A 14,202-nucleotide genomic window follows, 5' to 3' on the forward strand; every position below is an offset into this window, starting at 1 on the left:
CTGTTGCATTGTCTGATTCTGCCAGGTCTGTGGAAAGAATGGAAGCCGGGTTATGGACAGTGATGGCGAGAGCCAAAGGAAGTGAATTTAGACCGCAAGTTGGCCGAGCTACTGGATTCGACCATAAACTAACCGGATGCGGGGAGGCACCTGTGCATAGAGAGTACCTTTCACTCGATTCCTCAACGGGGAGGAGCAGTCGCTACAGAATAACCAAAAAAAAAAGCAAAAAAAAAAAAAAGCTACAACACGGAATTTGAAAATCTACGTGCCCTGGCAACATAAAGCAGCCAGCACAGACGCGTCTGTCGCGGAGCAGCCAGCCCGGCCAAGCCTGAGGGTGGCGAGGCTGGCCGCACCGTCACCCCCTCGGTACCCCGGGAATTTGGGCGGGAACAGGGAACCCCGCGAGCCGGGCGCCCGAGCGAGCCCGTCCGGCGCCGCTTCCCAGCGGCGGGACCTCAGGTCGCCCCGGGGCGTTAGTGAACCCCGACTTCTCGGCCGGCTGCTCCCGGGAGGCGCCGCAGGCGGCAGAGCCCGCGGGCCGCGCCTCCTCGCGCTCGGGAAGGTGGGGCTTTTCCACGCCGTTCGCGACGAGGCCACAGAGATTAAAATGGTGTCCGCCCCGGGATCTGTGGGCCCCGACAGCGTCGGGCCTGTCCAGTAGGGCGCGGGGAGCCCGAACGTCTCGAGCTCCGCGTGTGGAAGCGCAACCAAGCACGCCCGGGACGGAATAAACGTTTGAGGGGAAAGCGCCAAAAACGTGGGGAGGCGGGGCTGGCTGTCGGTCACCATTTCGCGACGTCTAAGTGACGTCGCACAGCATGCGCGTGCTCTATTCTTTCACCTTCAGTCCTCAGGCCCCCAGCCTACTCCTGCAAGCGAGTGATGGACAGTTACTTGAGCCTATCAACGTGCTTGACAACATCCAATCAAATTTAAATTTCTTTCAGCCGCCGGAGAAGTTGGTCGAACGGGGAGCGCTCTTTCTCTCGCGAGATCGCTGAGAGCCGGCCTCTCAGAGAAAAACGCTGGAACAGATGGCCCAACTTCCCAAATAGTGGGTTAAAGGACGGGGCCACAAACCAATGAAAGGGATGAGGGGGCGGGATCACCGCTCTCAGCGCGCAAGAGGTACCGTTACAGGGCAGACTCTTTGTCCAATCAACGCCTCCAGATCTCGGATCAGGTGACCACAGAGTGAAGGGGCGGAGCTACAACCTGGCGCGAGGAACCGTTAAGATGGACAAAGAATATAGCCAATGAGATACTCTGACTAGGGCGTTGGGAACCCAATAACAGTGGTTGGGCGGGCGCCTCCCCAGAGCGCGGGGAGATGTAAAGACTGACAAACAGCTTTCCCAATGAGACTGTAGAAGAGGCGAGCCAGCTGACCAATGAAGACTGCGGGGCGGGATCCTTTGCCGCGGCGGAGTCCAAGATGGCGGCGTGCGGTTCCGCTGTGTGAAACCAGCGCGGGGCGGCGGGTTAGTCAGCTCCGCGGAGACGACCTCCGACGACCCGCAGCGATGAAGGGAAAAGAGCGCTCCCCAGTCAAGCCCAAACGCTCCCGAGGCGGTGAGGACTCGACTTCCCGCGGGGAGCGCAGCAAGAAGTTAGGGGGCTCTGGCGGCAGCAATGGGAGCAGCAGCGGAAAGACCGACAGCGGCGGCGGGTCTCGGCGCAGCCTTCATCTGGATAAGTCCAGCAGCCGAGGTGGCAGCCGCGAGTATGACACTGGAGGGGGCAGCTCCAGTAGCCGCTTGCATAGTTACAGCTCCCCGAGCACCAAAAATTCTTCGGGCGGGGGCGAGTCGCGCAGCAGCTCCCGGGGTGGAGGCGGGGAGTCACGTTCCTCTGGGGCCGCCTCCTCAGCTCCTGACGGCGGGGAATACAAGACCCTGAAGATCAGCGAGCTGGGGTCCCAGCTGAGCGACGAGGCGGTCGAGGACGGACTGTTTCATGAGTTTAAACGCTTCGGTGATGTAAGTGTCAAAATCAGTCACCTCTCGGGTTCTGGCAGCGGGGATGAGCGCGTAGCCTTTGTGAACTTCCGGCGGTCAGAGGACGCGCGGGCGGCCAAGCATGCCAGAGGCCGCCTGGTGCTCTATGACCGGCCCCTGAAGATAGAAGCTGTGTATGTGAGCCGGCGCCGCAGCCGCTCCCCCTTGGACAAAGATTCTTACCCCCCGTCAGCCAGCTTGGCCGGGGCTTCTGTCGGGGGTCACCGGCACCCCCCGGGAGGAGGTGGTGGAGGCCAGCGGTCCCTTTCCCCGGGGGGCGCAGCCTTGGGATACAGAGACTACCGGTTGCAGCAATTGGCGCTGGGCCGCCTGCCCCCTCCGCCTCCGCCGCCGCTGCCCCGCGAACTGGAAAGAGAGCGCGACTATCCGTTTTATGAGCGAGTGCGCCCGGCTTACAGTCTTGAGCCCAGGGTGGGAGCCGGGGCAGGTTCTGCTGCTTTCAGAGAAGTGGACGAGATCTCACCCGAGGACGATCAGCGAGCTAACCGGACGCTTTTCTTGGGCAACTTAGACATCACTGTGACAGAGAGTGATCTCAGAAGGGCTTTTGATCGTTTTGGAGTTATCACAGAAGTAGACATCAAGAGGCCTTCCCGGGGCCAGACCAGTACCTATGGCTTTCTTAAATTTGAGAACCTAGACATGTCTCACCGGGCCAAATTAGCAATGTCTGGAAAAATTATAATTCGGAATCCTATCAAAATTGGGTATGGTAAAGCTACACCCACCACCCGCCTCTGGGTAGGAGGCCTGGGACCTTGGGTGCCTCTTGCTGCCCTGGCACGAGAGTTTGACCGATTTGGCACCATACGCACCATAGACTACCGCAAAGGTGATAGTTGGGCCTACATCCAGTATGAAAGCCTGGATGCAGCTCATGCTGCCTGGACCCACATGCGGGGCTTCCCGCTTGGTGGGCCCGATCGTCGCCTTAGAGTAGACTTTGCAGATACAGAACATCGTTACCAGCAGCAATATCTGCAGCCTCTGCCCTTAACTCATTATGAATTGGTGACAGATGCTTTTGGACATCGGGCACCTGACCCTCTGAGGGGTGCTCGGGATAGGACACCACCCTTACTTTATAGAGACCGTGATAGGGACCTTTATTCTGACTCTGATTGGGTACCACCCCCACCGCCAGTCCGGGAACGCAGCACTCGGACTGCAGCTACTGCTGTGCCTGCTTATGAGCCACTGGATAGTCTGGATCGTAGGCGGGATGGCTGGTCCTTGGACAGGGATAGAGGTGATCGAGATCTGCCTAGTAGCAGAGACCAGCCTCGAAAGCGGAGGCTCCCTGAGGACAGTGGGGGACGACATCTGGATAGGTCCCCAGAGAGTGAACGCCCACGAAAACGTCACTGTCCTCCTTCTCCTGACCGCAGTCCAGAACTGAGCAGCAGCCGGGATCGCTACAACAGTGACAATGACCGTTCTTCCCGTCTTCTCTTGGAAAGGCCCTCTCCCATCAGAGACAGACGAGGTAGTTTGGAGAAGAGCCAGGGTGATAAGCGAGATCGTAAAAACTCTGCATCAGCTGAACGGGATAGAAAGCACCGGACAGCAGCCCCCACTGAGGGAAAAAGCCCTCTGAAAAAAGAAGACCGGTCTGATGGGAGTGCACCCAGCACCAGCACTGCGTCGTCGAAGCTGAAGTCTCCTTCCCAGAAACAGGATAGTGGGACAGCGCCCGCCGCAGCAGCCTCTCCGAAACTCTGTCTGGCCTGGCAGGGCATGCTTCTATTGAAGAACAGCAATTTTCCTTCCAACATGCATCTGTTGCAGGGTGACCTCCAAGTGGCTAGCAGTCTTCTTGTGGAGGGCTCAACTGGAGGCAAAGTGGCCCAGCTCAAAATCACTCAGCGTCTTCGTTTGGACCAGCCCAAGTTGGATGAAGTAACTCGCCGCATCAAAGTGGCAGGGCCCAATGGTTATGCCATTCTTCTGGCTGTGCCTGGAAGTTCTGACAGCCGGTCCTCCTCTTCCTCAGCTACGTCAGACACTGCCACCTCTACTCAGAGGCCACTTAGGAACCTTGTGTCCTATTTAAAGCAAAAGCAGGCAGCTGGGGTGATCAGCCTCCCTGTGGGGGGCAACAAAGACAAGGAAAACACCGGGGTCCTTCATGCCTTCCCACCCTGTGAGTTCTCCCAGCAGTTCCTGGATTCCCCTGCCAAGGCACTGGCCAAATCTGAAGAAGATTACCTGGTCATGATCATTGTCCGTGGTGCGTCCTAAAGTCCATGTGTAACTTGTATTTACTTCTTTGACATGGGTCCTGTTTTGTGATATGTAATGGGATACAGCATCAGATGATATTTTCTTTTTGATTACTTGTTAAGTTGTAGCTTTTTTTCTTTTTTATATTTTTATAAACCTCTTTAAAATAGAAGTCAAGACAATTTAGCTGTATTTTAAGTGAAAGGGATGCCCTGAAGGTAGCAGGCAGCTGGGTTTGCTTTAATTAGGAGTTCCCAATTTTATGAGTAACTTTTTCCTCTCACTTTTTTTTTTTTAAACCTCGAGCTTAAAAAAGAATTCCTCAAAGTTACAAAACCAAAATTTGGAAAAGTCAGGCTTTTGGAGGAGAGAGCCCAATGACTATATAAAGATGGTAATATACAACTAAAAATGGCTTGATTGGTATGTAGGTAAATAGTCCCTGTGCCAGAAATGTTATTTGTGTGGCTGAAATTTGATCAGGAATCTCAAAAGTGTAAGCTGGTAAATGGTATAGCAATATAATTTTAATCAGGTATTTGAGTATTTCTCTTAAAATATATGGTTTATTCCCAGAGAATTTCCTTAACATACACATTTTATCCTTAGTTCTTGAGTTCTGTATCCCATAAATGCACTTTTGGTTTGTAGCTGTAACTTCAGTAAAAATTGAGGCATATGTTACAAACCATTTATGTCTTACGCTTACACTAGTATGCAAGAAGTGATAGGTGCTTTTAACATCAAAATTCTTTGGTCGATTACTGGTTTGTGGTGGTGTTTCCAATGACTTTCAGAGAGGTGTAGAAGGTACAGTTGTCATTTCATTGTGCATATTTCAAAACTTAAATGTTTTCCATCCAAGTTAAGTTTTGTTTTTGTATCCATTCACATTTCTGACTTCAGTAATAGAAAGAAGAGTTGTCTGCAGGCTCATAAAGTCATCTTTTATTTCACTGGGCATTAATCAGCCATATTGAGATTACAGAATTTTTTAAAGTCATGGTGAAATGCCTTTGACATGCTCTGTAAAACTTTGGCTTGTATTTTTTTTTTCCCCAAGCTTATACAGTAGTGGTTACATTGTTGAAATTGTTTCGATTACCTTGAAATTTCGTGTTTAATATTTTTACCAACCTCAGAATTGAAATGTCAGTGTAGGAAAACCCTTTTTTATTATTTTATTTTCCCAGATACCAGAAATTAATACAGAAGAGCTTAACCTACCCTCACAGGTTTTTTTTTTTTTTTCCCAGAGCTGAAGATTCTATCAACTCCAGGTTCTTAACAAGGGCTTTTGCTGGTTAATAGTAATGGATAATTTTCCTTTTTGTTGGGATTGTTTTTGTTTTTAATCTTATTTTTCACCCTCCTGCCCCCACTCCTAGTTTCTCAGGTCATTAGTATATTTCCCCCCTTGGTTTAAATACCGAGGACTTTAGCTAAAGCCCTTGATAATTATGATTAGAAACTTTAGAAACTTTAGGACCTTTTGGATCATGGTCATGTTTCTGTTCTGTGAAAGTGACTTGTTGAAAGCCTGGCAGAAGCCAACTGTTTTCTTTCTGTTATCAAAGCTGGTAGTTTTGAAATAGCACCAATAATAACCCAGGGAAATGTCATGTAATTTATTATTTTCCGTTTTGACAGGTGTCTAAATGCATGTGAGCATGAGAGCCTCATCACTGCTGTGTCATCTATTTTGATTTTCACTATGCTTTTACAAATTTTTTAAGTTTGGAGGTTTTTGTTTTTAAACTGGAAAAATTAGCCATTTTGAGAGAAGGAAGATGAACACAACGGTTCTTGGTGTGCCTGTAGGGGAAAATACCTGAGATCCTACAGTTAAGACTTTCAGTGCTTTTTGCTTTTAAAAAGCTGTGACTGGCATGTCACTCGAGAGTAGACACCTGCTGAGAAACTAATGCAGGTGTGCATACATGGGGTCAGAGTACAATTTGTGACGAGATACATTTTTCCAGTTTAAATAATCTCACTAACCATTAACTTTTGAATATCTATTGGTAAGATGGCTGGACAAATGATTTTGCTCTTTTAGAGTGAAGTCCATGACTCCTAATTTTTACTGTAATACAAAATATGTGTGGTTTTCTCTTTTTTGTTTTCTTTTTAAGTTGATTGATGTGACAGCTTACTGTGGTTTTTGCTCCATGTTTGTTTGAATCTTTATCTGACATCAAGGCTTTTGTTAGATCTTGGCAATTTGTGCTTCAATGTTTTTTGAAACAATGGCTTGGTACATTTCTAAATGTATGTATTATAAATAACTAATTATGTTTAGTTTGGTGCTTACCTACCAAGTGCCATCGTTAGATGAATCTCTTATTTGTGTTGCCTATTCATAATATGTGTGAGCTATCTACTCAAACCTTCAGAATGGAATGAAAGCAAAAGTCCAAAACTATCTGATTCTAATTCTCATTGGCCAGAATTTCATAATCCCTACATTGGATGTTCTATGTGACAACCGATTTTACTTTTTAGAAAAATACTCGCTTACTTGATTTTTCTGAAACTCAGTTCAAATGAATGGAAAGAAATCTTTTCAATATGTATACCATTTAATGACTTATTAAGTGTTACTGGTAAAAAACTTCAAACTAATTAAGACTTTAGAACTCAACTTCAGAGTTGATGGAAAATTAGGCAATTGTTCAGCCCCTACCCGAATTTTTTTTTTATATTTGTTGGTCGTAATTGGGATTCCTATGAAGAATTTTCCACACAAAATTAAATACCTGGTGTAAGATGTATACTGTAACTGAACTGAGAGTAGATAGAGTTTTCCCTGTAAGGATTACATCTTAAAATTGCTTTGGTGACATTTTGAAGGTAATACACTCTGGCCCTTATTGGCTCAATTAGATCATTTGAGGAATAGTACAAGTAAGGTGTGTTTTCATTGCTTCCAGAGTCAAACACTGTTTAGGTTTATTTAAAAACTTTTATGAGCAAGTTTTCACTGATGATGCTTTTTAAAAAAAAAAAAAAATTAAATTCACGTTAGTTAGACATGACTTGCTCATTATGCAAGTACGGTTTGAACTATAGTTTTTGGGTCCATATAGGAACCATTCACCAAAAACTCTGGTAACAGAATTAGGAAATCCTCTTGAGAAGAGGGCCTTATTGCTGCCTATATGGAAAAAAATTTTCTGGAGAGAATTTCTGGATTTTTTTTTTTTTTCTTTCTCTGTCTCTGCCACAGTGTTTGGCTTTGAGATAGGAGTTAAGTATACAAACAAGAACAAAAGTGTGGAGCTGACTCTGTTAACATTCTGGTTATAGTGATGTCCCTAAAGGGAGAAATTTATTTCAGTAACCACAGTGAACTGTTAAGCATAATGAAGAATTTTATATGTATGATTTAAACAGAGTTGATAAGTAAAAGTCCTAAAGTGTTCTTTGGCTGTTTAGCGATTGTATGAGTGTTTCTTAAAAGAAAGTAACAGCTGCTGTCTTTGGTAACACAGATGAAGGTGGATTTTTAAATGGCTTTATATCTTGAGCCCTTTCTACAAATAACGGAGTATTGTGTTGCTCCATTTAAATTACAGAATGAAATAGAGGAGATAAAAGTTTGAACTCCACCTTTACAGTTTCAAATCAAGTTTTTAAGTTATAATTCAATATATTGATTATAAACTTGCTTTTTCTGAAATTTCTTGACATGGCTTACTCAGTTACATGAGTATAAAGGATAGTTTCAGTCCTTTAATCCTAAATTAATTGCAGTCTTTTAGGAAAAAGCCCACCCTATTATACTTGTTATTTGTCTGTTCATAAAAGGTTTGTGCCAGTGGGTATTATTGGTGCTTTATGAAGTCACGGTGGACTGTCCAGGAAGGTCTTGTTAATGTTTATGTTCATCTATAATGGCATAGGGGAAATATATATATTTTTAATATTGTAAACATTTGTACTGAATAACCTTTTTTTCCCCCCCTGCAAGCAAAACTGGTGAACAGCAGATGAAGATACGGAATTCAAAGCTCTAATGGACCTTTTTGAAGAGAAGTTGTGGCTTATGTGGAGTTTACATGGGCCTCTTGATGGAAGAAAAAGCTAATCTGTTTAGTATTTGTGCATTTTACTAAAATGGCAGCTTAAAGTTGTGTATCTGCTATTGTGATGCCAATGCCGGTGTTTTAAGTGGAAAAAAAATGACCTCTTTGCTTTGTGCTGTGTACACAAGATTTCTGGAAAAGTAAAGAAAAAACCCTTTTTATGGCTCACACAGCTTAAAAGTAGCTGTCACTCAAACGTGCGCTCACAGTTGAGCTGCTTTTGTTTTATTCTAAATAAATTGTTTCTTTTGAGGAAAATGTTTTTCTGCCTGGAAGTGAATTGACGGCAAACCTTTGACCCCTTTGTTTGCAGCTGAGGGGGTACTTGCTGCTGCTCAGATCTTTTAAGTCTTGAGCAAGAAGCAGGGAGACCATCATTTTGACTATTGCGGTGTGTCGATGCTGAAGGATCACTAGTGTTACTGTGACCCCCCTTTGTTTGCAGTGAAGGGGATCATTTGCTTCTCGGTCCTCAACTTGCTGAGGAAATGGTGCTGTTTGCTGGCACACAAGAAGCCGGGGCAAGCACCGTAAGCCTCACCACAGTGCACGAGTCTGGGGCTTTGCTGGTTTGAAGAGCCGGAGTTGCTGAAATTTAAGTTTTGATTTATTTTGTTCACCCATCACGTTTGGCCTTAGTTTCATTTTTAATTTGAAGAAAAGTTTGAAATTGCTTTGTCTTGCACTTAACATTTGCACCAAATTGCCAAAAGAAGGAGAAATGCTCCGCTTGCTTTTAAAATGTTAATGATGATGTTAATAAAACCTTTCCTGACACATTTGAGGAGCTCCTCCATCTCCAGGGGCTTCTTACCAGAGTTATGCAGTGATGGGTTTAGTTCTGAATGGATGAAGAGTTCCTGAGAGCTAGCGTTTGTAATTAGAACCGTTACTTGGTATCTGTGCCTTATTTGACCTGTGGTTCCACATGCCTTGGATGTGCATGCACCGTGACGGTTTCATAGGTACGAACGCACACTCAGGCCCAGTCACTTCGGTTGGTAGTACAGATTGTGAGGAAAAAATGGAGGCATCCTTAAGGAGGAAAAAAGTGTTTGCCTTTAGTTCCTGCATTATCCTGTACAGGGGCTCCTGAGCTTTGGAAGCTGTTCCCAGTACAGGAGAACAACTCCCTGTTTGCCGCAGGAGACTTCGGTGCACAGTGACAACGCTGGAGTTCAAGAGGAAGCCAGCAGTGCTGCACCATTGGCTTCAGACACCATTGTTGTTTGCCAGTTTTAAACTTAACTAGTTGCAGACGAAGACCACCTTGAAATGCAGGCTTGTTGGGCTTGTTTTGAATTTTAACCTCGGATGGAAGAGCCCTAGTGCTGTCTTGCACCATGCGGGATGATGATTACTTAGGCAACAGGTGATTATCAACCGAGGATGCCACGGTTATACTCTGCAAGGTGGTGTTCCAGTGGCAAACAGCTGTATAAACTCTTGTAACCAGGTAAGAGGGTTTTTAGAGGTCAAGAATGCTTTATAATTAATAGGGTGAGGGCTTTTAATGTTTCAGGTATGTTTCTCTGGATGGAATGCCTTAGGCACTCTGCTGCCGTTACTAGCTTCCTCCCATCACCAAGTGTTGTATTTACAAATTCCAAGCCAGAATTTTTGTTCTCCTTGGCATTTTGATTTTTTAAAATATATTTTATTTGAAAAATTTATTTGGAAAAATTCTCTTGATGTGGGAGCTATGTATTAAAATCTTGGTTTTGAATTTGGGACCTACTGCCTTGAAGGCTTAACACTTTGGTAGATTCCATTAACTGTGGCCTTCACCCTAAGTTGTGGTTTGATGATGGTGGAAAAACTTGCTGCTGTAAAAATGTTGCTAGTTATAAACAATGATTTCTAAATCTCCATGTTAAGGATATTATAATACATAGCAAAAAAAAAAAAATGTAATTTATGATACATAGCAAAGAAAAAAAAAGTACCATCATACTGGGAGTGATAATTTAGCCAAATGGTTAGTTTTTTTTTTTTTCCTTGTCCCACAAAGAGATTAATTATAAAATTAGGCAATTGTAACTTTAGGGAAGTGAATAGGCAGTGTTGAGAAAAGCCTGGCTTTTGTCTATTCTTACCATTTTCATTGTACACTTGGTTCTTCTGAACAAAGGTCCTTCCAGCCTCTCGCCCTGACATTGAGTATTGAAACTTTGACATTCTTAGCCCAAGCATAATTTTTTTAGTGTATAATACAACTTAGGGTTCCTTGCTTTGTTTTAAATGGGATCAAAAATTTTGAATAGAATTTTTCTTTTTTGTGATTTTTTTTTTTTTAAAGATGTTTTTCATTTCTTCTAGAGGAGTGATTGTTGCTACAACAGTACATTTATATTAGCTACTCTCCCTTAGGTTTGATTGAACTCCTTGGCTTGTTTAGCTGGACAACTTATGTACATACATTTTAAAACAGTAAATATGGAAAAGTGAAGTCCAGAGGTTTTTTTTGGGTTCTCAGTATCATTGCAAAAGTTTTAAGCATCCATTCATGAGTTGGCTGCCCATCTAAAATTTTTGTTAAGTGATCTCTCACATTTCTTTAAACATTTTATGCCTGTTGGAAATGTGATTTTCCAGTGTATTTTGGTTCTCTGACTAGTTCACACTGAAAACTCATTATTTTTTCTTGTTGGTAAACATCTAGCGATTATGTGTTTGGTATCTTTCTAAGGTCCAGGCTTCAGTTCCAAAAAAAAAAAAAATGTTGCAAGAAGGGGTATTGAGACCATGTCATACAAAATAGTGTCGTACACTGCATTTCTGAAACTCATGAAATAACTTCATTTCCAGCTATTCTATGAAGGAAAATTAATTGGTTTGAGTGTTAGTTGTACAATCATTGAAAACTGCTCTTCTGAATTATTTGTGTGGTTCCCCAGTGTCTTTCCTATAATCCAAGTTTAGAAAATAGTCCTAGTGTAAAGGAAATAGTTCTAAGAGCCCCTCTGAATTGAATTGTGCTCATTTTGAAAGCCTGGATGTAATTAAATTGAAAATAGGGATTATCCTAACTTCAGTAAAACAATCTAGATTTTATAAATTGCCACTTCTATAGGTTGTCACATTGTTTACAAGCTGTTTATCTGAGGCAATAAATTTAGTGCTTATGGCTTTTATGCAGCATTTTCTTTTTGAAAGAGTGTATCTGATTATGGCTTAGCTGACCACCATCTCATCTCCTATTCCAATTTACTCTTAAGTCTCCCTGATTAAAAGACTTTTAAACTTGATAACTTGAATTATAACCTAATTTTAAAGTTTAGCAGAGGTATTTATTAATAATAAAGTTCCTTCAAACCTTAGACAAAATTGCTCTTAGATTTTGACCTTGAGGTAAAATCACTTGTTTCTGCAAATGGCTGTAATAGTAAGCTCTCAGGTAGGGTTTCTGTGAAATCATTTGAATGCTAACTGTTTAATAAGAACTAAGATGCTGAGCTTACAGAAGAAAGTATCAAATAGTCTCTACCGCAATCAAATTTATTCTGGTAGGGGGACACCAGATAAAAAAAGTTAAATATCAGGGGAAAAGGTCATAGTTTAAAATAGCTATATGAAAGGTGTCACTAGTTGTTATTTGATTGATTACTAATGAATTGTTACAGTTCATATGAATAGATGAATGATTATACAAGCAGACTACTTTATTCTGGGATGGTTAAGAAAAGCCTTATGAAAGAATTTGTTGGAGAAGAATGTGGAGTGATGGAGCTAGGGTTTGAAATGTCAGGCAAACATGCATAAACAGTGATACAACAGATTGTTGATGATAGATGGAAAAGATGCAGATCCAGGTTTGTTTTTTTTTTTTTAAGATTCATTTTATTTTTATGCATACAAGAGCTGGGGTACAGGCCAGAGGCGTGGGGTGGTGAGAGGATTTACGAGAGGCAGAGTGGGGAACAGAACAGGTAGACTGACTGAAATACACTGCTGAGGGGAGCAGCAGGCAAGTCAGGAGAGGTCTGCTGTGCCGTGTGGGTTGCTTGCTGGCCGGGGATAGAACTGCTGCAGTGGCTGCGGTTAGCTTCATAGGTTGCGTCTTAACCCCTTGCACCACAAGGGAGGCCCAAGATTTAGGTTTTAACCTAGAAAACTAGTAGGATGGTTGGATCAACAAAGATAGAGACTCTTGAAGGGCAAGCCAGTTTGAGTAGGTGGGATGTAAGGAAGAATAACCAATTGGTACATGCATAAAGCAGCAATGCTAAAAATAGCAATCATTTATTAAATACCCGCTTTAGGCAAAGAATTATGCCAAGTTCTATATATATACTGTCACTCGTAAGTCACCACAGACCACAATCTGACAGCTAGTAAGTGATAGAGCAAGGGTTCTAATCAGATCTTTGTCCCAACTTGGGTTCTTGGTCACTGCTCTCATATCTCACTACTATTTTTTTTTTTTTTTTTGGTAGTCTGGGATGGAATTAAAGCTTCAAATTTGGCAGTGGATTTCAAACTGTAGAATATCAGATTTACGGTTCTTGGGAAGCATACAGGCCCTTGGCTCCTACCCCAGACATCCTGGGATTTGTTGGGCCAGGATGACCCAGGAGTCTTTGTTCTTTTACAAGCTCCCAAGGTAAATCTGATGTAGTTTATGGTCAGTGGCCTTGTGTTGAGCAACACTGACTTGAGAGAGGAGGGTGCTGAAGTATAAACTTGAGGTGATGTCAGTTAAAGCATGGAAAGGGAAGGTGGCACTGGAAAAGCAGCACAGGTAGGAGAGCCAGAACAGTGTTCTGAGTCTGAAACTTAGAGGAAGAGCTTGCAAATGATAAAGTCAAAGCTGTGAACAAGAATAAGCAGAGTGAAACTTCCACAGGACCCGGAACTTATCATTTAACATTGTCACTTAACAGTTTTTAGTTGTGTGATTATTTCTCCAAGGAATTTAGACTAACTTAGTGTTTAATTTTACCTTACAACAGTCTGTGAGGAAGGGCCACTGTTTAATTTATGAAATGCTAAAAAGATACCAGAAAAGTTTATAATCATTCAGGTATACACAGCTAGGAACTGATTGAGTGATCTCTAAGTTTTCAGATGTTAATCTATAAATAATGTGACTTTAGTCTACCTTAAAATTGAAATTGACTCTAGGATTAAGTGTACATTTGTATCTGCATATTTCAGTTATTTTCCATGAATGTTCCCTCACTTATCTCTACTTCCTCCTAACTGTTACTAATAAGATTGAAACAGAAAGGAAATTATAGGTAAAGTTGAGTGTATCTTTGATTTGTCAGTGATTGAAGATTTCCATTTTGAATTATCTTTATGGGTTTGTTTACCATAAGTATAGCTAATTAATTCAAATATTTGGGTATCTGTTGTATGCCTAATAGGCTTTATTTCTAGATTTTAATGTATATTGGTGAAGAAACAGGTTTTTTTCAAGTAGTTTACATTCTGAAGAAAGAAGAGATATAGACAGTAAATTATAAGTTAGGACCTTGCTCTCAAGGGTAAAGGCTTTGTATAGTGTTCTTAGTGCTGGCTGTAAGTAGAAAGTCATTAGAAGTTTTTTTTTTTTTTAAGATTTATTCATTTATGCATACAAGAACTGACGTGTAGGCTAGCCGTATGGGAGGTGAGAGGATTCACCGGACAGAGTGGGGAGCAGAACAGGCAGATTCAATGAAATACACTGCTGAGGGGAGCAGTGGGCGAGACAGGAGAGGTCTGCTGTACCATGTGGGTAAGCTTCTTGGTTGGGGATCAAACTTGTACTGCAGTGGCTGCTGATAGCTTGATAGTGCCGTCATTAACCCCTGCACCATCAGGGAGGCTCCTGCCATTAGAAGTTTTAAACAGGGGGAGTAATGTGATTTGATAAAAATTTG

General features: G+C 42.9%; 1 protein-coding gene across 2 annotated transcripts; it reads left to right on the forward strand.

Moving 5' to 3' along the window:
- Positions 1-1,095: 1,095 nt before the first annotated feature.
- Positions 1,096-8,593, forward strand: RBM15 (RNA binding motif protein 15). 2 transcript variants are annotated; one of them, XM_054691679.1, is made up of 2 exons: positions 1,096-4,254; positions 5,898-8,593. In XM_054691679.1, exons 1-2 carry the CDS (start codon positions 1,398-1,400, stop codon positions 5,903-5,905), a joined length of 2,865 nt encoding a protein of 954 aa, XP_054547654.1. In that variant the 5' UTR covers positions 1,096-1,397; the 3' UTR covers positions 5,906-8,593. The 2 variants fall into 2 exon arrangements, with proteins under 2 accessions (XP_054547654.1, XP_037356588.1); XM_037500691.2 differs by having other exon boundaries at positions 8,221-8,593.
- Positions 8,594-14,202: the final 5,609 nt, after the last annotated feature.

The sequence above is a fragment of the Talpa occidentalis genome, unplaced genomic scaffold (assembly GCF_014898055.3).
Source record: "Talpa occidentalis isolate TD23 unplaced genomic scaffold, MPIMG_talOcc4v2.1 talOcc4.9, whole genome shotgun sequence".
Taxonomy (NCBI): domain Eukaryota; kingdom Metazoa; phylum Chordata; class Mammalia; order Eulipotyphla; family Talpidae; genus Talpa; species Talpa occidentalis.